At 45.4% G+C, this 24,756-nt stretch overlaps 1 protein-coding gene across 7 annotated transcripts in view; it reads left to right on the top strand.

Moving 5' to 3' along the window:
- The window catches only part of LOC134206369 (uncharacterized), a 446,638-nt gene extending 422,699 nt beyond the window's left edge, over nt 1-23,939 (top strand). The window contains exons 4-9 of one of the 7 annotated variants that reach the window (XR_009978270.1): nt 9,767-9,869; nt 9,931-10,080; nt 10,248-10,398; nt 10,890-11,315; nt 11,615-11,647; nt 22,474-23,939. Coding sequence is in view for 2 of the 7 variants with exons in the window: in XM_062682068.1 (XP_062538052.1) it covers nt 9,767-9,869; nt 9,931-10,080; nt 10,248-10,398; nt 11,615-11,647; nt 22,471-22,538 (505 nt within the window). In the remaining 5 variants the exon portion in view is untranslated. Of the gene's footprint in view, nt 1-9,766; nt 9,870-9,930; nt 10,081-10,247; nt 10,399-10,889; nt 11,316-11,614; nt 11,648-22,470 lie in introns of all 7 variants that reach the window. The other 6 variants (XR_009978272.1, XR_009978273.1, XR_009978269.1 and 3 more) reach the window with 6 other exon arrangements.
- Nucleotides 23,940-24,756: the final 817 nt, after the last annotated feature.

The following is a 24,756-nucleotide window of genomic DNA, read 5'->3' as shown; positions in this document are numbered from 1 at the left end:
CTATAACATTATGTGCTTCGCGACTCTGCTTACCGCATTCCACGTGGCTGCTTCGTGAAACATTCGCTCTGTGAGCGATCTGGATCAACTAGGTCCGAGCTCAATGACAGACAAAGTAAAATATATTCGCTCTGCGCTGTTGTCCGCCTTTAGGCCAGGCCTTCCTCTATGTACTTCCGCAAGCCTGGGCAAATCTAATATCACGTGCTCTGGAGTCTCCTCTACGTTGATACACGCCGGGCAGAATAGCGATGACGCATGGCCACACTGTGAAACTACCAGTGACGTCCCTACGTCTGGGCAGCGGACGGCCACACGTCCCAAACTAGCTCACCTCGGGACTTACTTCTCAGGGCCGGCTATGGGCCTGCTAGGAGGACACTTAAAACAAATCGAAGCGGACGTAACAATGTAGAAATAGGGCCAACGAACTTACATGCGGACGGACAGTTTTGCATAATTGAAAGAGTTGAGGTACATTTTACTTATTTATTATTTTTCATGTCTGTGTTAGGGTGAGATTAGTAACCGGTGCGGCCGATCGATGCAGTTGGGGTCCATAGTTGATAGGCGAGAGGGAGAGTTTTTCGGAACATACCTAAGCTGGGCTTGCAGTCGCTGTAGACCTCGACGAGAACCAGTTCTGGGCTTGTACAGCTGCGTAGAGGGTACCCGCCGGCTTCCGGAGGTGGACGGCGATCAATTTTAGATGTCCTTGGGCAAAGATTACCGCATCCGAGTTGTAGGCCGGATGCCCGAACGACGAATCCAGGTCGGGGTGACTCGTAACACCGAAGGTGGCGTGGGTTGCACACGATGAGGGGGCGATGTACTTCACTAGTTCCCGTACTTGAAATGCTTCCTGCCGGCTTCCCACAGAGGCAGGGTATCGAGGTCGGGTGGCAGCGGTCCTTGAGCACCGATTTCGCCTTAAAGCAGTCCTGTTGAAATTCTGATTCCTGATGGCACCCGGTAGAGCTGTAGTGGGTGCGGGTTCGAACGCACATGGGTGCCGAGGAAGGATAAATCTTGAACCGACTTCTGGCCGCTTCCGCGAGGGGCAGGGGATCGAAAACGGGGCTAGCTGTCCCGGGGCACAGAGTTCGTTTAATGCGACCACGCTGGAGATCGGATTCCCGATGGCGACCAATGGAGCAAGAGTAAATGCGGGGTCGCTCACACACACACACGGGTGCCGAGGAACGGCAGATCGACCAAAAATGCCACAATTGCTACCAGGCCTCTCGGCGAGCGCGGTTTGCTACAGCTTTCCGACTTTGGACACCGGCTACACCTTTTCCTCCAAATTTTCTAAAACCGTTCTTCTGGTCTTTCACCATGCGTTCTTCACTTCTCCTTTTTTTCCAGCTGCTCGTCGTAGATACGTCTGCTACCTTCCGAGTTATCACACTTTCTCCCCGATTTTTCTCCACTCCTTCTTCACCTTTTTTTATCTCGTTTTTCGCCCCGGATTTGGTGTTGCCAGCGAACCATTCGCCTTACCATCAGGGATGTCCGTCATGTAGCGTTAGTATTTTTTTACACGTTTATTTCTGTTTCCCCATTCATTTATTTTTATTTGGGAGGGGGGGGACTACATGCGAAGTTTAACAATTCTTTTTCTAATATTATTAGTAATAAAGTTAACAATACCACGACCGCGTAAGTGAGTTGGCTTGATTGTTATCGAATACGGTAACAACTGGTACAGATATTGACGGAAACAGCCGTATCCGGATCGGAACTGAGTACTCATGTCGATACATTTAGGATGAACCGGTGGGTCCACCTTCCATTATCCGCATTGTCCCACTCCTGCTGCATCTTCACCATAAAGTCCAGTCCCACCTTTTCACTCACATTTCTGGTACCTCTCCGTCGGTTGCACTCGATATCCTCTGCAAGGTTTATGCAGATTGTAATCATCTCGCTTTTGGGCTTCCTACGATTGCGTTTCGTCTTGAGCGCAGCTCCTCAGACGCCTACTACCGCCTTATTGACACGATCCTTGCATTGGTCGTTTCCGCCATCAGCATTTCTACCTCTTCTAGTACCCCGTTATACATCACTTTCCACAGCCTTGGGAAGAGTACGGAGCCTTGTGGAGCGACCACCGTAATCTTGATCGACTTATGCCCCAAATTCGTTTCGTAAGACAGAATCCGGTTTTGGAAGTAACTCTTAATGATTCTACCAGAGGCGTCGCGTCCGCATGTGCAACCTGTGCACTGCACATGTGGCAATTTTATCCCCAACATTTAAACTCTCGTTAGATTTCTTGTCTTTATAATCCAAACATATATTTGAATTATGTGCATTTGATGGATGCTTTATGCAAATTTGACAATTAGATACATAAACGGAAAATATGCATGGATTTTTTATAGGCGGCATGTGATGTAAGGCAACCAAATTCTGCGATGGGGGCGCGTTATATTTTTCTCCACGAAACCGAACCGACCCACCGACACCACATGCTGTATCAACACGGAACTTTCAGCTGAAAACGCTTTGTCATGTATCATACACGCATTATTTTGCATGTGTGAACCATCTGCTCTAACCGCAATCGGCCATGTATAGGTAGTCAAAGCGTTAAGGTTCCCCCAAACACACGCGACGCGACAGTCGCGACGCGATTCTATCACTTGGCGACAGCGATTCTGTCGCCGTTGGTATGGAAGCGTAAATAGATCATTGCCTGCAGCGACCCAACGATAGAATCGCGGCGACTAGTTGTCGCCGTCGCAGCGATGAAATCGCTTAGGTCTGGGGAAGCCTTTATTCGCTAGCAGTGCACGGTTTGGGTGCCTATCGAGATCCGCTTCAAAGAGCGCATGCGCGACTCGGTGAAGAGAGCGCAATCGGAACAAAATCGAAAGAGAAGAGTAAAGCGCGCGCGTTTCTGCTCCCTCAAAGCGTTCAATGACAAAAGTTCCGCTTTGAATAAGCACCGCGAATCAAAAGCGTTTTTGATAGATTTTTGATATTGAATGGGATCGCCCGTTTACATATCCACTAATCCTGGCGACATTGTACTACCCGATAATACTAGCGCGACATTAGCTCGATGTAAACAGAAATTGTCATCTGCACTTATTAGCAGATATTAGTTGGTAATAAAGTCAGTTCACAAATACCTATGCTAATTATATTCGACATTGAAGTATCCGACAATATTAACATAATGTAAACAGACATTTCCTTTTGATGAAAATCTTTATCGTCGCAGAACTAGCGAATATGAAACGGGTCAACATTTTTAAAGAAATTTATTTCTGAAGTTTTTTTTTATATATTTATATATCCATATATCCGTATAGCATGTGGACAACTCAGGAGGTAGGGGGGCACGACAAATGCCAATGATCCGCACTAATTTATGACAATTTTTATTAGCAAATGTCCATGCTGATGGACGGAAAACTGTTCTACATCTGTCCAGTCCAGAAAATTGATCACAGAAATAATTTGTAAATAGAATTATCAGTTGAGAAGAATTAAGGCTATAAGCTTATTGTACAGACTTTATTTTTCTGATATGACATGTTAATTACAAAATATTATTAGTAACTTTACATCTTCTTCTATCTTCTATATAATAAAAATGAAATGGTCTGTGTTCGTATCCGCATAACTCGGAAACGACTGGACGGATTTTCTTCATTCCTTCAGCAGATATGTTCGTTATCGTTTCCGACGGGTTCATATGATGTTTCCTTATGCGAAAATCACGAGTTAGGTTGAGTAAATCGTGAAAATCAAAAATTAAGATTCGTATGGAAATTTCGCATGGGCTGCTCACAACGCACAACGCTCACAACGCCTACTATGCAGGAAAACGTCTGCCTGGTCGACTAGTGTTTAATATATTCCAATTTCCTTTTCTCTGTTTAAAACTTCGTCTCATTTTACGAAATAACTCAAATAAGAATTGAAAGTGCCAGCTCAATAATTTCCGAATAGATATATGTATTATTTGTCACATCCAGAGTAGACGAAAATAGCTCAATAATATCAAATATTGATTAGATATCAAAATGAGATATGAACATGATTGATATAAGAGATAAAAGATCAGGCAACAATATCAATATTTTGCACTAAAATATCATGAGCTGATCAATTTATGCTATTTGTAAGAAGTGATCAATATCATGTGCCATTAGTTTGTTCTTATCCATAGCATATCTTGATATTTAAATGATATTTCGACGTAAATGTTTGTTATTGTTGCCTGCTCTTTTATCTCTTATATCAATCAAGTCCATATCATGTTTTGACAATCTGTTCGTAGCTTCTGCCAGGGATTGGTAACGATTCCGATGATAGTAATTTTGAATTTCACGAACTATCACTTTTAAGCTTAGTTTAGTTTGAGTTAATTCAGAAAATGAGAAATAGAACCATTTAGATGCAACAAAATAAGCAAACATATTGAGAAACGCGCTGGAAAATGGATCGTTTATCATTTCAGGTCCTTTTTATGTGTTTTTCTCGAAATATTAAAATAGTGCACAGGTTGCAGAATTGATCACGCGACGCCTCTGGATTCTACTTAAGTAGTCGAGGACACGCATTATGTGCAACGCTGCGACGATAGCGTCCCAGCTGGCACTGTTAATAGCGTTTTTGATGTCAATCGTCACTACAGCGCAGAATTGATTGCCACACCTCTTGTTATTGGACGCTTTCTTTCTCTCGGCAACATCAATGACCGTCCTGGTTGTATCCACCTTCCTTTTCAGGACTCAAACTGCTTTTCCGATAAACCGGTCTAGCTTCCCATGAGCGTCAACCGACATAGGATAATCCTTTCCATGAGCCTCCCTAGAGTATCTATCAGGCATATGAGCCTATACGGTGCTGGATTCCCTCTGATTTCCTTGGTTTCGGCAGCATCACCAGCTTCTGAATCTTCCATTTATCCAAAAAGCAGCCATCTACTAGGTATTACTGCAGCACAGATTCGGAAACGCCAGTATCGCGACTTTTGGATCTTCATGTGGAATTCCCGGAGGAACTTCCGGAGGAATTCCCGGAGGAACTTCCGGAGGAATTCCCGGAGGAACTTCCGGAGGAATTCCCGGAGGAACTTCCGGAGGAATTCCCGGAGGAACTTCCGAAGGAATTCCCGGAGGAACATCCGGAGGAATTCCCGAAGGAACTTCCGGAGGAATTCCCGGAAAAAACTTCCTTAGGAATTCCCGGAGGAACTTCCGGAGGAACTTCCGTAAGAATTTCCGGAGGAACTTCCGGAGGAATTCCCGGAGGAACTTCCGGAGGAATTCCCGGAGGAACTTCCGGAGGAATTCCCGGTGCATTGACGACAGCATCGCTTGGAAAAAGACTTGTTGTTGTTGTTGTTGGAGCTGCTGGAAGCAAACTGGAAACATTGCCCAACGAACTCGTTGGATGATGTATTTTGATGCTGCTGTTGTTGTTGATTTGCTGCATGCGGATACTGCTGAAATTGAGGCTGTTCTGCTACTGGAAGCATCGGCGGGCGAAGAATCGGATTCGTCTGTTGCTGCTGCTGTGGCACGAACACTGTTGGGTTGGGAACTGCTGCATGCTGCATTCCGTTATTTATTATTATTTATTTATTCAGACTAAGGCCGAAGTGGCCTGTGCGGTATATAAGAGTCTTCTCCATTCGGCTCGGTCCATGGCTACACGTCGCCAACCACGCAGTCTACGGAGGGTCCGCAAGTCATCTTCCACCTGATCGATCCACCTTGCCCGCTGCGCACCTCGCTTCTTGTGCCCGTCGGATCGTTGTCGAAAACCATTTTCACCGGGTGACTGTCCGACATTCTGGCTACGTGCCCGGCCCACCGCAGTCGTCCGATTTTCGCGGTGTGAACGATGGATGGTTCTCCCAACAGCTGATGAAACTCGTGGTTCATTCGCCTCCTCCACGTACCGTCCGCTATCTGCACCCCACCATAGATGGTACGCAGGACTTTCCTGTCGAAAACTCCAAGTGCGCGTTGGTCCTCCACGAGCATCGTCCAGGTCTCGTGGCCGTAGAGGACTACCGGTCTAATGAGCGTTTTGTAGATTGTCAGTTTGGTACGGCGGCGAACTCTATTCGATCGGAGCGTCTTGCGGAGTCCAAAGAACGTACGATTTCCAGCCACTATGCGTCTCCGAATTTCTCTGGTGGTATCATTTTCGGCCGTCACGAATGAGCCCAAATACACAAATTCGTCTACCACCTCGATGTCGTCACCACCGATGCAAACTCGAGGTGGGTGGCTCACATTGTCTTCTCTTGAACCTCTTCCTATCATGTACTTCGTCTTCGACGTGTTGATGACTAGTCCGATCCGCTTGGCTACCCTTTTCAGTCTGATGTAGGCTTCCTCCATCTTCTCAAAGTTACGTGCCATAATATCTATGTCGTCGGCGAAGCCAAATAGCTAGACGGACTTATTGAAAATTGTACCACTCGTGTTAATCCCTGCTCTTCGTATTACCCCTTCCAAAGCGATGTTGAATAGCAGACACGAAAGACCATCACCTTGCCGTAACCCTCTGCAGGTTGCGAAGGGACTCGAGAATGCCCCTGAAACTCGAACTACGCACATCACCCGATCCATCGTCGCTTGATCAACCGTGTCAGTTTATCCGGAAATCCGTGTTCGTGCATTAGCTGCCATAGCTGGTCCCGATCGATTGTATCATATGCGGCTTTGAAGTCGATGAATAGATGATGTGTGGGCACGTTGTATTCGCGGCATTTCTGCAGTACTTGGCGAATGGCGAACACCTGGTAGATGCCAACAGAAGCCCACCAGCAATGCCCAAAGGACTCAACCAGCGATGCTCACAGGAATCCGCTACAAATTTCAACAAGAATCCGCCGCCGATGCCCACAAGAATCCTCCAGCGATGCCCACAGGAATCTGTCAGCGATGCCCACAGGAATCCATCAGCGATGTACTCAGGATCCATCAGTTTCCCAAAAGAATCCACCAACGATGCTCATAGAAATTCGCCAGCGATCCCCACAAGGATCTGCCAGCGATTCCCGCAGGATGCTGACAGGAATTCACCAACGATGCTCAAAGAAATCCGCCTGCGATGCCCACAAGAATCCACCAGCGATGTGCACAAGAATCCGTCAGAGTTACTCACAGGAGTCCGCCAATGATACTGACAAAAATTTGACAGCGATAGCGATAGGAATGCCACGCCCAAAGAATCCGCTAGCGATGGTCATAGGAATCCACTAACGATGCCCACAAGAATCCGTCAAAGTGGCCCACAGTAATCAACGATGCTCACAGGAATCTGCCAGCAATGCCAACAGGAGTCCGCCAGCTATGACCACAGGAATCCGCCCGCAATGCCCACAGGAATACACCAGCGATGACCACAGGAATCCTTCAGAGCTTCCCACAGAAATCCGCCATCGATGCCCACAAGAATCTGCCAGCGATGCTCGCGATGCCCACAGGAATTGCCCACGATGCCCATAGGAATCTACTAACGATGCCCACAATCCATCCGTCCGGAATCCGTCCGCAATGCCCACAGGAATCCGCCAGCGATGCCCACAAGAATCCGCCAGTGATGCTCACATGAATCCACCAGCGATGCCAACAAGATTCCACCTGCGATGTCTACGGGAATCCATCAGAGTTTCAAACAATAATCCACCAACCAGCGGTGTCCGCAGGATGCTGACAGCAATTCACCAACGATGCCCACAGAAATGCTCCTCCAATGCCCTCAAGAATCCTCCAGCGCTGTGAACAAGAATCCGCCAGGAATGCCAACTGGAGTCCACCAGCGATGCCCACAATGCTCATATAAATCCATCAACGATGCCCACAGGAATCCGTCAACGATGTCCACAGGAATCCGCCTGCGATGCCAACAGAAGCCCACCAGCAATGCCCAAAGGACTCAACCAGCGATGCTCACAGGAATCCGCTACTAATTCCAACAAGAATCTGTCGCCGATGCCCACAGAAATTCGCCTGCGATGCCCACAAGAATCCACCAACGCTGTGAACAAGAATCCGCCAGCAATCCCAACAAGAGTCCGCCTGCGATGCCAGCAATTGCACACGATGCCCACAATCCATCCGTCCGCAATGCCCACAGGAATCCGTCAGAGTTGTCCACAGTAATCCGCCAACAATGCTCACAAGAATCCGCCTGCAATGCCAACAGGAATCCGCCCGCGATGCTCACAGGAATCCATCAGCGATGTCCACATGAATCCGTCGGAGTTTCATATAATAATCCGCCAGCGATGCCCACAATATGCACAGAAATCTACCAACGATGACCACAGGAATCCGTCAGAATTATCCACAATAAACCGCAAAGGATTCTCACAAGACTCCGCCAACAATGCCAACAGAAGTCCACAAGAAACCTCCAGCGATGCCCCCAGGAATCCTCCAGTAATGACCACAGGAATCCACCAGCGTCTTGACTGGGACGTCGCACAATTCTGCAATAGAAAAAGAGCAAGAACCACATAAAAATAGTTCAGTATTTTAAATATTCATTGAATTTAATAAATATACTTACCAAGGTGAAAAATTGCATTTTACTTTTGCACTTGTGTTGATCGTGTTGATCATTATTTTAATGATTGATGTCAAAATGAGTGATGATGTGCGAAGATGAGTGCGGGGTGAGTGAAGATGGAAAAGATGCGAGAAGATTTTTGAGGATGTCAAAGATTTAAACAGATAACGCGCTGTGACATTACCTAAAATCACTGATGTTATTTGATTATCCTCGTCAATCTTTGTCTATCCTATCCATCCTCACGCATCCTTTCGACAACGTTGAAAATTATCGCAAGAGATTGAAGCAGAAGAAAATCTAAAAAATCTCAGAAAATTTGTTAGCATCGAACCATCAATCTTGATGTGTCGCACCCCTCGTTAGCTGCACTACATATTAGGAAAACGTCAGTTTTATGTGATAATGAGACGTGCGTTTATAGTTTCGCCTACTACAACGTAATTTTAATGCAAACCCACTTTAAAATAATTTTTAACTAAAAAGAATACTCAAAAGCAGTAAAACAAACAATTTCCGAATAGTTCAAACGCATATGATGATGAATAATTAGGTATTTATTCTTTAGTGTCCGAAATATGAAGGTGTCCGAATAATGGTTTTACACGGTAGGAGCGACCGGCCCACCCGACTTCGCGTCGCCAACGCGGTAATAGCCAGCCGCCTACTATACGGACTCGAGCTCACGTCGATAAACCTGCCCAAACGATAAAGTTAGAGAAAAATAAACAATCAACTTCCTTAAGGACTGTCATCTTTTCAACACAATATAATCGAGCCGGCAAAGAAATACTGCACAACAATCACAAGCAACCACCACGCAAGGACGAAACCCGCAACGAGACTCTCTTCGGATCTCGCAACTGTCAACAAGGACGGATCCTTCTAGGATGAAAATCAAATAGAATAAATAATTTTTCTCTGTACCCTTCCGGTCCAAACAATGCATAGAACAACAAATTATAACAAAATGAAACGTAATTTGTCCTTATTCTGCACGAGGTGAACCGGCCTGGGCCGAAAACCTCGTTAATGAAGACAATAATAACAAATAATATTTGCATACCAATGGAAGCCTATAGGCTATAGTTCTGCTGTTGAGATTTCGGTGAAATTTCACAGAAATCTGCGATTTATTTTAAGTGTGTACGCAATTTTTTTTCAGAACCGCAATATAAAACTTTCTTGGCTAATTTATTTTTTCTTATTCCAGACTGGTGGTGTCGCAAAATCAGAAAGCATTGCACATAGTCTTTCCCCATCAATTCTTGGATTCACCCGAGTGGTTCGGTGTATCCACCGATGATTACTTCCAGGTAAATGCTGCCAACAGACCTGCTTGATGGATTTCTAAATGTCATCAATTCCCTGTTTTAGGTTTCGATCATGGCCATGGAGGAGTCCCGGGTACTAATCTGGCACCGGGACAAGCTAAAACTGTCAATAATGGCGGAGCCGTTCCTGCAGGCAGTGTTCGACCACATCCTCGGACGGGACGTCGTCAAGAAGCTGATGCAGGTGACTCAGGTCGGTGGTGAAATTGAGCTATTCGATGTAGTACCTGGACGAAAGCCAGCCCAGTTTCATCCCACTTAGCCACGAATCGTACCATTTAACCTCTGCATATCACTTTGATTAATATTTCTGCAGTAGTTCGACTCAAATTAACAAAAATGGTTCTTGTTTGGTTTTAGGTCAGCGAAACGATGGCCCAAAGCAACGGGTACATCTCCTCGGGCTACGGCGAAGACGCCGAAGACAAACCGATGCTTGTGATGAAGAACAGCAAATCGAGTGACAACGGAGGTCACGGAATAACGGCGCTCATCAATCGGCAGCTGCAGGGTAAGTTGACCCAGCTCTGAAAATCGGCTCTAGCTTGGCTTTAGCTAACGAAACGTTAGAAATTTCGATGGCTTCGTTTGAATTACGAGCTTGATATTTTGTTTTCAATACCAGCGTTTTCATAGATATTTGTATTGAAATACATAAATATATGGCGTTTGTTTTATTTAATTAAAAATAAAAATCTGGGAGCAACCAGATTTTAAACATTTTGATAATTGGCTTAAATTTGTGAGTTAATATTCTTATAATAAAATCTTAAAGTAAAAAGTTCAATTATTTAGGAGATATTAAATAAGATTTTACAAAAACTTTAGCATGATACCTCATCCAATTTATTAATTTTAGTTCAACCCATATTTAATTTAATATTTTTTCTACTTTCATTTCACATTTCCATTCGCCACACCGCACGCCTTTTTATTTGGTTCACCATCACCATCATGATCATCATCATCGATCCGTCCGACGACTCAACGTCCACCGGTCAGACGAAAACGTGCCGCTTTTGCAGAGCCCGTCCAATCCGTCGCCGCTGATGTCGCTCCACATGCGCCTGCTGCATTCGGTCGAGAACAAATTCATCAAAAAGATCTACGACGTTTGACGGTGATCGAAGGGGCGATGCTGCCAAACAACGAACCAGCAGAACTCAACGAGCGTGTTTTGTGTAACCACCGAAAGGGAACACGTTTTGTCTAGTCCTTTAACAGTTTTTGTGTAGTGTTTTTTTAAGTTTCTTGTATATTTTTGATTCTTGAGATGTTTTCATTTATTTTCGAATCAAAACTCAACACACAAACGAACAACGAAGAGCTGAAGCAGTGACAACGAAGGGTGACAACGATTTTTACTCATATACAAAACTTTTTTGAACATTTCGTTTGCTGCCTGTTTTTTAAATCCGCTATTTTTCGGTAAGTTTCTTGTTTGTCAAACAGTTTTTTTATGACTGCTGTTTATTTTGCCCTACAACTTTTTAATCCACAAAAGAAATGTCGGTGCGTCTATTCTGATTAACCGAAGTGCTTCGCATTGCTAACTAATAAGAGAGTCAACCTAACAGAACTAACATCAATTTACTCACCCATCTTTCTCTTTCTCTTTTCTCTCCCGTTTCATTGTTTCTTTCCGCTCCGAAACGATAATCAATCGTCCATTACCCCGTTTTGTTTTTGGCCACCTCTATACCTATTCGTTATTACGAAAATCCTAGCCTTGCCTAGAATATCGAAATATTATTACTGTGGTAAGTTTACGCATCACTATTTCATCCTCCTGCCACACCCTACACATGATTCGTTACCTTCGCAAGCATTATTTATGACATTGCACCATCTGCTTTCGACACATTTAGGAATCTATTCAAATAATTCTTCATTATGCATGTTTTGGTGTTTAAAAATGGATATAACTTAACTTAAATTATAATAATGGTAACCTACACAACCTATTTTTGATTTTGTACGTCGTTTCGGTCAGTTTTGCCTTTTTTAAAGGTACTAATCATTAAATCATTAGGGTACTCTTGTCGAGTGACAAAACTGATGTTTCTCGAGCCTGACCAGGAACCCGTTATCCGTTTTAAGTAACATTTTACGCACGGGGTTTAAAATTCGATACTTAGGTTTTTAATCTTCCACCTTTACTTTTGCTTAAAGTAAGATCGATTTAGACAAATGAATCTCATATTCGAACGATATTTTCAATAAATGAGTTTCAACTAGTTTGAAATTACTTTTCCTGTGTACTTGGAAAAGTTTTCCCGGACAAGGAAGCCATAATCTTCTTGTTGAGACGAAGATGAGCCTGCATTAGAGTGTTTTCAATGAGTATATGTCAGCATCAAAACTTACAACACCGAGCATCATCAACCAAAGCTTTCTCTTGTGGTACAGCACTTACTCTCACTCACGTTCAAAACGATTACTGTGAGTATTGTCAAAAACAAGACTCCGAAAGCGCAGTGAGTTCTCTTAAATTCGACGTTTAACTCGTATGAATTTTCGTAGAGCTCTTCCTCACTCTAGTTGTAACTTTGAAAAGGCTTCTCCAGAAAAGCTTTGAGAAGGCTTCCTCAGGAAGCTTTGGAAAGGCTGCCTCGGGAAACTTCTGAAAGGCTTTTTTAGAAAACTTTTGAAAGGCTTTATCAGGAAACTTCTGAAATGCTTTCTCAGGAAGTTTTGGAAAGGCTTCCTCAAGTAAGCTATGAAAAGGCTTCCACAATTATCTTTGGAAAGACTATCTCAGGATGCTACCAAGGAAGCTTTGGGAAGGCTTCCCAAGAAAGCTTTAGAAAGGCTTCCCAAGGAAGCTTTGGGGAGGCTTCTCAAGAAAGCTTTAGAACGGCTTCCCAAGGAAGCTTTGGAAAGGCTTCCCAAAGAAGCTTTGGAAAGGCTTCCCAAAGAAGCTTTGGAAAGGCTTCCCAAAGAAGCTTTGGAAAGGCTTCCCAAAGAAGCTTTGAAGAGGCTTCCCAAAGAAGCTTTGCAGAGGCTTCCCAAAGAAGCTATGGAAAGGCTTCCCAGAGAAGCTTTGGAAAGGCTTCCCAAGGAAGCTTTGGAAAGGCTTCCCAAGGAAGCTTTGGAAAGGCTTCCCAAGGAAGCTTTGGAAAGGCTTCCCAAGGAAGCTTTGGAAAGACTTCCAAAGCTTTGGAAAGGCTTCCATGAGCAAGCTTTGGAAAAGCTTCCCAAAGAAGCTTTGGATGGGCTTCCCAAAGAAGCTTTGGTAAGGCTTCACAAAGAAGCTTTGGTAAGGCTTCCCAAAGAAGCTTTGGAAAGGCTTCCCAAAGAAGCTTTGGAAAGGCTTCCCAAAGAAGCTTTGGAAAGGCTTCCCAAGGAAGCTTTGGAAAGGCTTCCCAAGGAAGCTTTGGAAAGGCTTCCCAAGGAAGCTTTGGAAAGGCTTCCCAAGGAAGCTTTGGAAAGGCTTCCCAAGGAAGCTTTGGAAAGGCTTCCCAAGGAAGCTTTGGAAAGGCTTCCCAGGAAAGCTTTGGAAAGGCGTCATAAGGAAGCTTTGGAAAGGCTTCCCAAGGAAGCTTTGGAAAGCCTTCCCAAGAAAGCTTTGGAAAGGCGTCATAAGGAAGCTTTGGAAAGGCTTCTCAAGGAAGCTTTGGAAAGCCTTCCCAAGGAAGCTTTGGAAAGGCTTCCCGAAGAAGCTTTGGAGAGGCTTCCCAGGAAAGCTTTGGAAAGGCGTCATAAGGAAGCTTTGGAAAACCTTCCCAAGAAAGCTTTGGAAAGGCCTCATAAGGAAGCTTTGGAAATGATTCCCAAAGAAGCTTTGGAAAGGCTTCCCAAGGAAGCTTTGGAAAGGCTTCCCAAGGAAGCTTTGGAAAGGCTTCCCAAGAATGCTTTGGAAAGGCTTCTCAAGGAAGCTTTGGAAAGCCTTCCCAAGGAAGCTTTGGAAAGGCTTCCCGAAGAAGCTTTGGAGAGGCTTCCCAAAGAAGCTTTGAAAAGGCTTCGCAAAAAGCTTTGCAAAGGCATCCCAAGGAAGCTTTGGAAAGGCTTCCCAAAGAAGCTTTAGAGAGGCTTCCCAAAGAAGCTTTGGAGAGGCTTCCCAAGGAAGCTTTGGAGAGGCTTCCCAAAGAAGCTTTGGAAAGGCTTCCCAAAGAAGCTTTGGAGATGCTTCCCGAAGAAGCTTTGAAAAGGCTTCGCAAAAAGCTTTGGAAAGGCTTCTCAAGGAAGCTTACCAAAAAAACTTTTCAAAGGCTTCCCAAAAAGCTTTAGAAAGGCTTCCCAAAGAAGCTTTGGAAAGGCTTCTCGAAGAAGCTTTGGAAAGGCTTCACAAAGAAGCTTTGGAAAGGCTTCCCAAAGAAGCTTTGGAAAGGCTTCACAAAGAAGCTTTGGAAAGGCTTCCCAAAGAAGCTTTGGAAAGGCTTCACAAAGAAGCTTTGGAAAGGCTTCTCAAAGAAGCTTTGGAAAGGCTTCCCAAAGAAGCTTTGAAAAGGCTTCGCAAAAAGCTTTGGAAAAGCTTCAAAAAGAAGCTTTGGAGAGGCTTCCAACGAAGCTTTGGAGAATCTTCCCAAAGAAGCTTTGGAGAGGCTTCCCAAAGAAGCTTTGGAAAGGCTTCCCAAGGAAGATTTGGAAATGCTGCAAAAAGAAGCTTTGGAATGGCTTCCTAAAGAAGCTTTTGAGAGGCTTCTCAAAGAAGCTTTGGAAAGGCTTCCTAAAGAAGCTTTGGAAAGGCTTCCCAAAGAACCTTTGGAAAGGCTTCCCAAAAAAGGTTTGGAGAGGCTTTACAAAGAAGCTTTGGTAAGGCTTTACAAAGAAGCTTTGAAAAGGCTTCGCAAAAAGCTTTGGAAAGGCTTCCCAAGGAAGCTTTGGAAAGGCTTCGCAAAGCAGCTTTAGGGAGGCTTCCCAAAAAAGCTTTGGAGAGGCTTCCCAAAGAAGCTTTGGAAAGGCTTCCCAAGGAAACTTTGGAAAGGCTTCCCAGAGAAGCTTTGGAAAGGCTTCCATAGGAAGCTTTGGAAAGGCTTCCATAGGAAGCTTTGGAAAGGCTTCCATAGGAAGCTTTGGAAAGGCTTCCATAGGAAGCTTTGGAAAGGCTTCCATAGGAAGCTTTGGAAAGGCTTCCATAGGAAGCTTTGGAAAGGCTTCAAGGGAAGCTGGAAAGCTCCCATAGGAAGCTTTGCTTCCATAGAAGCCAAGGCTCCTATAGAAAGCTTGGAAAGGCTTCCATAGGAAGCTCTGGAAAGGCCTCCCAGGAAGCTTTGGAAAGGCTTCCATGGAAGAGGCTCCAGGAAGCTGGAAGGCTTCCATAGGAAGCTTTGGAAAGGCCCACCAGGAAGCTGGAAGCTTTGCTCCAGGGAAGCTTTGGAAAGGCTTCCATAGGAAGCTTTGGAAAGGCTTCCATAAGAAGCTTAGGAAAGGCTTCCATAGGAAGCTTTGGAAAGGCTTCCCAGAGAAGCTTTGGAAAGGCTTCCATAGGAAGCTTTGGAAAGGCTTCCATAGGAAGCTTTGGAAAGGCTTCCATAGGGAGCTTTGGAAAGGCTTCCATAGGGAGCTTTGGAAAGGTTTCCAGAGGAAGCTTTGGAAAGGTTTCCAAAGAAAGCTTTGGAAAGGCTTCCAAAGGGAACTTTGGGAAGGCTTCTAAAGGAAGCTTTGGGAAGGCTTCCATGGAGCTGGAAAGGCTCCCCATGAGAAGCTTTTGGAAAGGCTTCCACAGGAAGCTTTGGAAAGGCTCCAGAAGCTTGGAAAGGCTCCAAAGGGAAGCTTTGGAAAGGCTTTGCAAAGAAGCTTTTGGAAGGCTTCCCAAAGAAGCTAAAGCTTTGAAAGGCTTCCCAAAGGCTTTGGAAAGGCTTCCCAAGGAAGCTTTGGAAAGGCTAAGGAAGCTTTGGAAAGGCTTCCATGGAAGCTTTGGAAAGGCTTCCATGGGAAGCTGGAAAGGCTTCCATGGGAAGCTTTGGAAAGGCTTCCCATAGGGAAGCTTTGGAAAGGGCTCCATAGGAAGCTTTGGAAAGGCTTCCATAGGAAGCTGGTGGGCTGGGAAGCTGGAGGCTCCCATAGGAAGCTTTTGGAAAGGCTCCACAGGAAGCTTTGGGCTCCAGGAAGCTGGAAAGGCTCCATAGGAAGCTTTGGAAGGCTTCACAGGAAGCTTTGGAAAGGCTCCACAGGAAGCTTTGGAAAGGCTCCCTCCAGGAAGCTTTGGAAAGGCTTCCATAGGAAGCTGGGAAAGGCCCATAGGAAGCTTTGAAAGGCCCAAGGGAAGCTTTTGGAAAGGCTTCCATAGGAAGCTTTGGAAAGCATAGGAAGCTTTGGGAAGGCCCATAGGAAGCTGGAAAGCTCCATAGGAAGCTGGAAAGGCTCCATAGGAAGCTTTGGAAAGGCTCCACAGGAAGTTTTGGAAAGGCTTCCATAGAAGCTTTGGAAAGGCTCCATAGGAAGCTTTGGAAAGGCTCCATAGGAAGTTTTGGAAAGGCTTCCCATAGGAAGCTTTTGGAAAGGCTCCAGGAAGCTTTTGGAAAGGCTCCATAGGAAGCTGGAAAGGCTTCCATAGGAAGCTGGAAAGGCTTCCATAGGGAGCTTTGGAAAGGCTTCCATAGGAAGCTGGAAAGGCTCATAGGAAGCTTTGGAAAGGCTCCACAGGAAGCTTTCTGGAAAGGCTCCATAGGAAGCTGAGGCCCAGAGGAGCTGGAAAGGCTCCAAAGGAAGCTTTGGAAAGGCCCATGAAGCTTTGAAAGGCTTCCAGGAAGCTTTGGAAAGGCCCAGAAGGAAGCTTTGGAAAGGCCTAAAGGAAGCTTTGGAAAGGCCTCCAAAGGAAGCTTGGAAAGGCTCAAAGGAAGCTGGAAAGGCTCCAGGAAGGCCCAAAGGAAGTTTTGAAAGGCTTCCAAAGGAAGCTTTGGAAAGGCCCAAAGGAAGCTGGAAAGGCCTGTGCTGAAGCTTTGGAAAGGCTTCCAAAGGAAGCTTTGGAAAGGCTTCCATAGGAAGCTTGAAAGGCTCCAAAGGAAGCTTTTGGGAAAGGCTTCCAAAGGAAGCTTTGGAAAGGCTCCATAGGAAGCTTTGGAAAGGCCCCATAGGAAGCTTGGAAGGCTCCATAGGAAGCTTTGGAAAGGCTTCCAAAGGAAGCTGGAAAGGCTTCCATGGAAGCTTTGGGAAAGGCTCCATGGAAGCTTTGGAAAGGCTTCCATGGAAGCTTTGGAAAGGCTTCCAAAGGAAGCTTTGGAAAGGCTTCCAGGAAAGCTTTGGAGGCTGGAAGCTTTGGAAAGGCTCCATAGGAAGCTGGAAAGGCTTCCATAGGAAGCTGGAGGCTGAGGAAGCTGGAAAGGCTTCCATAGGAAGCTTTGGAAAGGCCCATGGAAGCCGGAAAGGCTTCCAGGAAGCTTTGGAAAGGCTTCCATAGGAAGCTGGAAAGGCCCATAGGAAGCTTGGAAAGGCTTCCAAGGAAGCTGGAAAGGCCCAGGAGGAGCTTTGGAAAGGCCGTGCTGGCTTCCAGGAGCTGGAAAGGCTTCCAAAGGAAGCTTGGAGGCTTCCAAAGGAAACTTTGGAAAGGCTTCCAAAGGAAGCTTTGGAAAGGCTTCCAAAGGAAGCTTTGGAAAGGCTTCCAAAGGAAGCTTTGGAAAGGCTTCCAAAGGAAGCTTTGGAAAGGCTTCCAAAGGAAGCTTTGGAAAGGCTTCCAAAGGAAGCTTTGGAAAGGCTTCCAAAGGAAGCTTTGGAAAGGCTTCCAAAGGAAGCTTTGGAAAGGCTTCCAAAGGAAGCTGGAAAGGCTTCCAGTGAAGAAAGGCTTCCAAAGGAAGCTTTGAAAGGCTTCCAGAGGAAGCTGGAAAAGGCTTCCAAAGGAAGCTGGAAAGGCTTTCAAAGGAAGTTTTGAGGGCCAAAGAAGCTGGAAAGGCTTCCAAAGGAAGCTTTGGAAAGGCTTCCGCAGGAAGCTTTGGAAAGGCTTCCTCAGGAAGCTTTAGAAAGGCTTCCCCAAAGGAAAGCTGGAAGAGGCTTCTCCAAAGGAAGTTTTCAGGAAAGGCTTCCAAAGGAAGCTTTGGAAAGGCTTCCAAAGGAAGCTTTGTAAAGGCTTCCAAAGGAAGCTTTGGAAAGGCTTCCAAAGGAAGCTTGGAAAGGCTTCCAAAGGAAGCTTTGGAAAGGCTTCCCAAGGAAGCTTTGGAAAGGCTTCTCAAGGAAGCTTTGGAAAGGCTTCCAAAGGAAGCTTTGTAAAGGCTTCCAAAGGAAGCTTTGTAAAGGCTTCCAAAGGAAGCTTTGTAAAGGCTTCCCAAGACAGCTTTGGAAAGGCTTCCCAAGGAAGCTTTGGAAAGGCTTCCAAAGGAAACTTCAAAAAGGCTTCCAAAGGAAGCTTTAGAATTGCTATGGAAAGGCTTCCAACGGAAGCTTTAGAAATGCTTCCAAAGGCAGCTATGGAAAGGCTTCCATAGGAAGCTGAAGCTGAAAGGCATCCCCAAGGAAGCTTTGAAAAAGGCTTCCCAAGAAGCTTTTGGAAAGGCTTCCCAAGGAAGCTGCTCTGAAGCTTTTTAAAGGCTATTCCATGAAGCTTGGAAAGGCTTCCCAAGGAAGCTTTGAAAGGCTCCTGCTGAAGCTTTGAAAGGCTTCCCAAGGAAGCTTGGAGGCTTCCCAAGGAAGCTTGGAAAGGCTTCCCATGAAGCTTGGAAAGGCTCCCAAGGAAGCTTTTGGAAAGGCTTCCCAAGGAAGCTTTGGAAAGGCTTCCCAAGGAGAAGTTTCTGGAAAGGCCTGAAGCTGGAAGGCTCAAGGAAGCTGGAAAGGCTCCCAAGGAAGCTTTGGAAAGGCTTCCTGCTGAAGCTTTGGAAAGGCTTCCCCAAGGAAGCTTTGGAAAGGCTTCCCAAGGAAGCTTTGGAAAGGCTTCCTGGCTGAAGCTTTGGAAAGGCTTCCCAAGGACGCTCTGGAAAGGATTCCCAAGGATGCTCTGGAAAGGCTTCCCAAGGAAGCTTTGGAAAGGCTTCCCAAGGATGCTTTGGAAAGGCTTCCAAAGGATGCTTTGGAAAGGCTTCCCAAGGAAGCTGGAAAGGCTTCCCCAAGGAAGCTTGGAAGGCTTCCCAAGGAAGCTGGAAAGGCTCCCATGAAGCTTTGGAAAGGCTTCCCAAGGAAGCTTGGAAAGGCTCCAAGGAAGCTTTGGAAAGGCTTCCCTGGCTGAAGCTTTGGAAAGGCTTCCCAAGGAAGCTTGGAAAGGCTTCCCAAGGAAGCTTTGGAAAGGCTTCCCAAGGAAGCTGGAAAGGCTTCCCAAGGAAGCTTTGAAAGGCTTCCTATGAAGCTTGGAAAGGCTGGAAGCTGGAAAGGCTTCCAAGGAAGCTTCCCCAAGGAAGCTTTTGGAAAGGCTTCTGAAGCTTTGGAAAGGCTTCCCAAGGAAGCTTTGGAAAGGCTTCCATGGCTGGAAGCTTTGGAAAGGCTCCTGAAGCTGAAGGAAGCTGGAAAGGCTTCCTGCTGAAGCTGGAAAGGCTTCCCAAGAAAGCTTTGGAAAAGCTCCCCAAGGAAGCTTTGGAAAGGCTCCCCAAGGAAGCTTTGAAAAGGTTTCCCAAGGAAGCTTTGGAAAGGCTTCCTAAGGAAGCTTTGGAAAGGCTTCCCAAGGAAGCTTTGGAAAGGCTTCCCAAGGAAGCTTTGGAAAGGCTTCCCAAGGAAGCTTTGGAAAGGCTTCCCAAGGAAGCTTTGAAAAGGCTTCCCAAGAAGCTTTGGAAAGGCTTCCCAAGGAAGCTTTGGAAAGGCTTCCCAAGGAAGCTTTGGAAAGGCTTCCCAAGGAAGCTTCCCATGAAGCTGGAAAGGCTTCCATGAAGCTTTGGAAAGGCTTCCCAAGGAAGCTTTGGAAAGGCTTCCTGCTGAAGTTTTGGAAAGTTGGTGCTTCCCAAGGAAGCTTTGGAAAGGCTTCCCAAGGAAGCTTTGGAAAGGCTTCCCATGAAGCTTTGGAAAGGCTTCCCAAGGAAGCTTTGGAAAGGCTCTGGAAGCTTGGAAAGGCTCTGGCTTTGGAAAGGCTCCTAAGCTGGAAGCTAAGCTTCCCAAGGAAGCTTGCTTCCCAAGGAAGCTGGTGAAAGGCTAGCTTTGAAAGGCTCCAAGGAAGCTTTGGAAAGGCTCCCAAGGAAGCTTGGAAAGGCTTCCCAAGGAAGCTTTGGAAAGGCTTCTGAAGCTTTGGTGCTGGCTCCAAGGAAGCTGGAAAGGCTCCCAAGGAAGCTTTGGAAAGGCTCCAAGGAAGCTTTGGAAAGGCTCCTGGCTGAAGCTTTGGAAAGGCTCCCATGAAGCTTTGAAGGCTTCCAAGGAAGCTGCTCCCAAGGAAGCTGCTCCAAGGAAGCTTTGGAAAGGCTCTGGAAGCTTTGGAAAGGCTCCCAAGGAAGCTTTGGAAAGGCTTCCTGCTGAAGCTTTGGAGGCTCCCATGAAGCTTTGGAAAGGCTCCCAAGGAAGGCTCCTGCTGAAGCTGAAAGGCTTCCCAAGGAAGCTTTGGAAAGGCCTCCCATGAAGCTTTGGAAAGGCTTCCCAAGGAAGCTTTGGAAAGGCTCCCATGAAGTTTTGGAAAGGCTTCCCTGAAGCTTTGGAAAGGCTCCCAAGGAAGCTTTGGAAAGGCTTCCCATGAAGCTGGAGGCTTCCCAAGGAAGCTTTGGAAAGGCTCCCAAGGAAGCTTTGGAAAGGCTTCCCCATGAAGCTTTGGAAAGGCTTCCAAGGAAGCTGGAGGCTCCCCATGAAGCTTTGGAAAGGCTTCTGCTGAAGCTTTGGAAAGGCTTCCCATGAAGCTGAAGCTTTGGAAAGGCTTCCCAAGGAAGCTTTTGGAAAGGCTCCCAAGGAAGCTTTGGAAAGGCTTCCCAGGAAGCTTTGGAAAGGCTCTGCTGAAGCTGGAAAGGCTTCCAAGGAAGCTTTGGAAAGGCTTAAGCTTCCCAAGGAAGCTTTTGGAAAGGCTCTGCTGAAGCTTTGAAAGGCTCCCAAGGAAGCTGGAAAGGCTCCTGCTGAAGCTGGAAAGGCTTCCCAAGGAAGCTTTGGAAAGGCTCCCAAGGAAGCTTTGGAAAGGCTTCCCAAGGAAGCTTTGGAAAGGCTTCCCATGAAGCTGGAAAGGCTTCCCATGAAGCTTTGAAAGGCCTCATGAAGCTGGGGCTTCCCAAGGAAGCTTTGGAGGCTTCCCAGGGAAGCTTTGGAAAGGCTTCCAAGGAAGCTTTGGAAAGGGCCTGCTGAAGCTTTGGAAAGGCTTCCTGGAAGTTTGGAAACTTCCCAAGGAAGCTTTGGAAAGGCTTCCCTGCTGAAGTGGAAAGGCTTCCCATGAAGGCTTTGGAAAGGCTTCCCAGGAAGCTGGAAAGGCTTCCCAAGGAAGCTTTGGAAAGGCTTCCTGGAAGCTTTGGAAAGGCTTCCCAAGGAAGCTGGAAAGGCTCCCAAGGAAGCTTTGGAAAGGCTTCCTGGCTGAAGCTTGAAAGGCTCCCAAGGAAGCTTTGGAAAGGCTTCCCAAGTGAAGCTTGGAAAGGCTTCCTAAGGAAGCTGGAAAGGCTTCCCAAGGAAGCTGTGAAAGGCTTCCCAAGGAAGCTTTGGAAAGGCTTCCAAGGAGCTGGAAAGGCTTCCCAAGGAAGCTTTGGAAAGGCTTCCCAAGGAAGCTTTGGAAAGGCTTCCCAAGGAAGCTTTGGAAAGGCTTCCCAAGGAAGCTTTGGAAAGGCTTCCCAAGGAAGCTTTGGAAAGGCTTCCCAAGGAAGCTTTGGAAAGGCTTCCCAATGAAGCTTTGAAAAGGCTTCCCAAGGAAGCTTTGTGGAAAGGCCTCACAAGGAAGCTTTGGAAAGGCTTCCCAAGGATGCTTTGGAAAGGCTTTCTCAGGAAACTTTTGAAAGGCTTTATCAGCTTTGGAAACGCTTCCTTAGGAAGCATTGAAAAGGCTTTCTAAAAAGCCTAGGACAGGCTTCCTCAGGAAGCTTTGGAAAGGTCTCTCAGAAAGTTTTGGAAAAGCTTCCAAGAAAGTTTTTGAAAAGCTTCCTCAGGAAGCTTTGAAAAGGCTTCGTCATGAATCTTTAAAAAAAACTCTCTAAGGAAGATTTGGAAAGGCATTCTCATGGAGTTTGGAAAATACTTCCCCAGGAAGCTTCGAAAAGGCTTACTTAGGAGAATTTGGAAAAACTTCCTCACTAAGCTTTGGAAAAGCTTTGTGATGGTTTTCGCACGAAGCTCTTAGAAAGGCCTCTTCTGGGAGCTATGGAAAGGCGTAACCAGAAAGCATCGGAAAAGCAAGTTTTGGTAAAGTTTCCCTAGAAGATTTTAGAAACGCTTTCCGGAAGCATTGGAAAGGCTTTCTTACGAAGCTTTAGAACAGGTTCCCCGGAAGCTATGGAGAGGCTGTGTTAAAGAAGATGAAACGCATTATCATAAACGGTGCTCATCGCAATTGAAGCTTTTTTAGAGGATTTAGTCATAGAGTACAGTCCCGCCTCTTGGAAAACAATTTTAAATGTTTCCCCTTTCAAATAACAAACCGCGCTACTTTAACCGTCAGTAAGATTCACGACTTTCTTCAACTGTGACCTTCTGTAGATTCCCATTGCATGATAGAATTGGTAGAAAGTTCCTCAAGGTAAAACAAGCACAGATGTACCACACGCATGTCATCGCATCTTTGAACCCTTCCACAACTGACAAAACTCACCTCACTGCTTTTCTCCTGTTTCGCACCCGAAAGCAGCAGCGGACCCGAACGCGTGGCGCCTCGGCCGGATCGACGAAACCGACCACGAGACGGCCGTTTAATATTAGCCCTGGCGGTGTGCCCCCTCCAGCTACTGTCGGGTGGACGATCCACTCCAGAGCATCATCCCGCTGGACGTGGACTGGGCGCGATTGGACAGCGAGCGCAGTCTGATGAAGAACGGCGACGATTGCGCCCGTTAGGGGGAACACCGGAATTCACGAGACGAATGTGGAGGAATTTGGAAATCAAACCTAAATCTTCGAATGTGCGTAGTTTATAACGTTGTACGGTTAATCGTTCTTTTGAGTTGTTTCCAGCCCATTTCTAGTGTAGATGATGACGAATGAGAGGTTTTTGAAACTTTGCTTTGAGAAGAAATGATGTTTGGAAATAATAGCTTTGTTCTGCGTTCAGTGTTGCGGTTTAATAATCTGCTGAATCTAATAAAAATCATCTTTCCTTAATATAGACGCCTTTATAGAGTTAGATTTGGTTTTATTCACAACAAACGTATTCACAAATTGATAGTAACAATATAGAAACAAGTTTCAACGCAAACGGAATGAGCCTTCCTGACATTAGTTTGCAATAGAATAAAATCTATGTGGACAATTGTAAATCGTAAAACAAAAATGTAAATAAATATAAAAGAAAGAATAAATTAGAACCCAACAAATTGAAACCAAAAAAGAAAACCATAGAAGGTACTGTTGAAAAGACAATGAGAAAAAAGCATAGCGAGAAACAGTTTAATTCTTGATGTTCGAGGTTATATCCTATACAAATGGATGACAAAAAATAGCATTTTAGGTTAGCAAAGAAAGGCATAATAAATAGATGAAACAGGATAAGTTTTATTTTCCTTGATGAATAACGGAAACAAATAACACTCCATAACGAAATTAGAACCGTATTCAATGTGAAATCCCCAGATTTAGTCGTCGAAGTTAGATTTAAAGTTACTACTAGAACGTACTAACAAACGATGTGCAGTGACTAAAGATTAGCGAGAGAGTTAAACCACAAGGAGAAATAACAAAGTATAGATAGGACACTAAAAAACAAAACCTAGTTGAGGCAAATGAATGTTAATAAAAAAAAGTTAACTCACAACTAGAAACTGACATGGAGATAATAATTCAAATAGGGGATCGGCTTTACAAAGTCAACGGCCTTGGGCGTGGGTCACCAGATATGAGAGCAAAGAAATGTGACTTTTGAATGTTTGATTGAACAGGAATAAGATATAGCAGAAAGAGATCGAATAATTTTACTTTTGACTGTTGTTGCTGTGTAATGTGTAGAGGTAAGACTAATTTAAACTTTAACTCAAAAACTGCAGAAAAGTGCTTATCCATGCGATAAAACCAATGTGGAAACGTGTATTGTTAGGGACAGATGGAAATCATAACCATGGAATGATATGCAAATAGACCAGAGTTATTTTAATGAATTCAAAAGGCGTTATTGTACAAATGTTTAGAATATTATTGTTATTGAGAAATTTAATCCCTGTGGCACATTTATTTATGAGTACCAACTTACTGTGTTCCAATCCAACGCTGGAAATTATCAGAATCTCCAACCATTCATGGGCATCACACATTCTGGCAAAATTGGTATTAAGCTTTGCGGCTAGAGAATGATGGAATGGTCTTCATGAGCATAACGCTTTCTCTCGGCCATTTCTCTGATTTGAGTCTTGAGCGCATGGTACCCTTTTGACGTAGGACTTACGTCTCTCTTTACTATACCGGGTGTCATTTCAAATTTTTTTTAATCGACCGCGTTACGCTGTGTTGAAAGATTTCAAACGTAAATAGCCTTTGCCCTATTGAACAGTTTTCTGCAGTTAACCACTCAATCAACAGCTTTCAAGTATGCCTTTCATATTCATGCTTGATAATATCTGAAAACTTGTTTCAATAGGCCCAAAACTGTTTTCAAAGCAAAATATTGAATTCACGAGAACCTATAAATATGAGTACCGCATCATTCTTGCATCATTCCATTGCCACGCTCTGATTGGTGCAGACGTCAGCGAATGAGCTCTCGCTAGCTCAGGAAGGCATAAAAAAGCGCAGCACGATTTTTTTCCTCTCAATCTGACCCTGGGATCTGACAAGAACAGGCAAAGCAACCACAGCATCGCCAGAACTTTTGAAGTGTTGCTCCATCGTCTCAGCTACGCAATCGCAAACTTCAGCTTTATCAAGAGCAAGGAAGAATCGTCAGCATCATCGATATTTTCGGTCCGTCATTGTCAAGGCCGCACAA

This window comes from Armigeres subalbatus, chromosome 1 (assembly GCF_024139115.2).
Source record: "Armigeres subalbatus isolate Guangzhou_Male chromosome 1, GZ_Asu_2, whole genome shotgun sequence".
Classification (NCBI taxonomy): Eukaryota; Metazoa; Arthropoda; class Insecta; order Diptera; family Culicidae; genus Armigeres; species Armigeres subalbatus.
Note: the sequence above shows the minus strand (reverse complement) of the source record. Positions and strands in the feature narration are given on the sequence as shown.